Source organism: Schistosoma mansoni, chromosome W, assembly GCF_000237925.1.
Source record: "Schistosoma mansoni strain Puerto Rico chromosome W, complete genome".
In the NCBI taxonomy this organism is placed as follows: Eukaryota; Metazoa; Platyhelminthes; class Trematoda; order Strigeidida; family Schistosomatidae; genus Schistosoma; species Schistosoma mansoni.
Window position 1 is genome coordinate 26,045,489 of NC_031502.1, and position 2,274 is coordinate 26,047,762.

Genomic DNA, 2,274 nt, shown 5'->3' on the forward strand with positions numbered 1-2,274 from the left:
ATAAAGAAACGGGCGTCCAGGGCTTCCAGGTTTTCAATGGTGGTCTAGCTAAAATCATCTCGTAACCTAAACCTGTGTAAATCCTACAAGCTCTACAAATCACCATTACAGCTAATCAAAATAATTGATTATTTTTATCCATAGATTTTGTTACTATGACTTCACAATTATTTTATCCTATGTAATCAGATCCTGCAGTCCCTGTGAAATGTTAAGATGTAACGGTCAAATCGGTAATCGAGTAAAGGTATGTATTCACTCGTAAAATTGTATCCTTACACAAAACTGTTATTGATTGGTGAAGTAAATATAAGCCATCATTACATTTTTTGGAAAAGGAATTATGACAGTAGGTACGCCTCATATTGTAGTGAATGAGAACACGAGTGGGAACAATCGAATGTATTTGGCAAGGAAATTATGAACTATCTCACTTAAATCTGACAACCATACAATAAACAGTCAATTCGCAAAATATAAATCAATTTTCTCAATATTGACCATTCCTTCTGCAAATATCAGTCTACAGTATCCGAGTATTATTGTTCATGCATTTTCATACCAATTGCGTCCCGTCCCCGTTCTCTACTTACCGATTTTCTATTGAAATACATTCAATGCCCGACCATCGTTATATACTACTTGTTTGGATATAAGTAGCCCACATCACAATATTTGTAGTGACAGCAGTGAACATAAATAAATAGACTGAAAAACTCATCTAGCAATGAAATCGATTTCTCAGTTTGATTTTTATCATTGCATTTTTATCACACATTTTACATAGGGAATTAGTGTGTTCTACCGTAACTCTTCATGTATTTGGTTTCTTTATTTATTAAGTGTAATTAGCTATTTTTGCTTGTTTGGCTTATAGTTAATGTTTCGTGTTTGAAGATTCTTCTTATCATTCAGTTGCTCAAAGTGGCTAGTAATTTTTACCCTTAGGGTCTTTATTATAGTGATACAAAAGCAAAATTATGGAAAGTGGACATAATGAATTATTTTAGATTCTAACAAGAACTTGTTACTTCTCGATGAAGAATACCCTTAAATATTATTATAACAAAAAAGGTGTAATTAAGATGTTTACTACCATAGTAGAATAGTTTTGGCGTTTTCTTTTGAAAATCAAATTGGTGATATCTATTTAATTCCAAAACCAATATTGATTTGAATGAACCATTGAAATTACTTGAAACAAATGAATAAAATGATGTGATCTTAGCAACCATAAGCAGCTTGATCAAACGTTTTTTCCCAAAGCTAAATAATAAAATGCAACTTGGTAAGATTATTAGTAAACAGTAAAATAGTACGAATTACATGACATGACTAACCATTGAGTTGATTTCTCATGATACCGTCCGTGAGCTACGTACAAGTACTGAACAATCCTAGAGTGGTTAAAGAAATCCAATAACTTTGAAAATCACTACCAAGGTTAAAACATTTTTTTGCAAATGAACAAAATAGTTTGTGACTTTTAATTATGGGACCAACCACCCTTTTTTTAAATTAAGTACAGAATTAACTAGATTACACATGATTCCCCTCGCTAGCTTTCACAATATTTTATACAACATCTAGTCCTAAGTTATATAGAGTAGATATAGAATTTTCAATTTTTCATAAACATTTTATAAACTATTATCTTTGTTTATAGTTAAAATCATGAGTCGATTGAAGTTAGACCGCCGTAGAAAACCTAGAAGCACTGGACGGCCGTTTCGTCCTATTGTGGGACTACTCAGCAGTGCGCATCCACGATCCCGCCTCGCGAGATTCGAACCCAGCACCTACCAATCCACGAAATTGAGCAACCATTCACTGATGTTTTCAGTGAGTTGATATTTCCCAACAGACCTGATCACACTTCCAAGATAAATGAAGTTGTAGACGCATCCGACCACTCCATTCCTTATCCTTAGTTCAGGTGTTGATGCAGGCCAGCACTGAAGCGACAACTTGTATTCAGACGAAAATAAACGAATCCCAAACATCCTGTCACTGTTGCTCAGTACTGCCAAGAGACTGTATTTTATGGCGTATTAACTAAACAGGACTATGTCATCTTTGTATTCTAAGTTAATAAGCGAACCTCCTGGTAGATAAATTCCTGAAAATTTAGTCGACGAAAATGTTATTTCTAACATTAGGTCTATAACGAAATTAAACCAAAGTGGAGATAGCGGACAGCCTTGCCGGACACCACTTGGGGTTGCGAAGTCAGATGACAGTTAGCCATATGCTCTCACTAGACTGTTTGAGAAG

General features: G+C 34.4%; 1 protein-coding gene across 1 annotated transcript in view; it reads left to right on the forward strand.

Annotated features, from left to right (window-relative positions):
* Window positions 1–208: 208 nt before the first annotated feature.
* The window catches only part of Smp_178770 (hypothetical protein), a gene marked incomplete at its 5' end in the record, with an annotated part of 16,642 nt that continues 14,576 nt past the window's right edge, over window positions 209–2,274 (forward strand). The window contains one exon of the mRNA XM_018789146.1: window positions 209–247. Coding sequence (XP_018654618.1) covers window positions 209–247 — 39 coding nt within the window. The remainder of the gene's footprint in view (window positions 248–2,274) is intronic.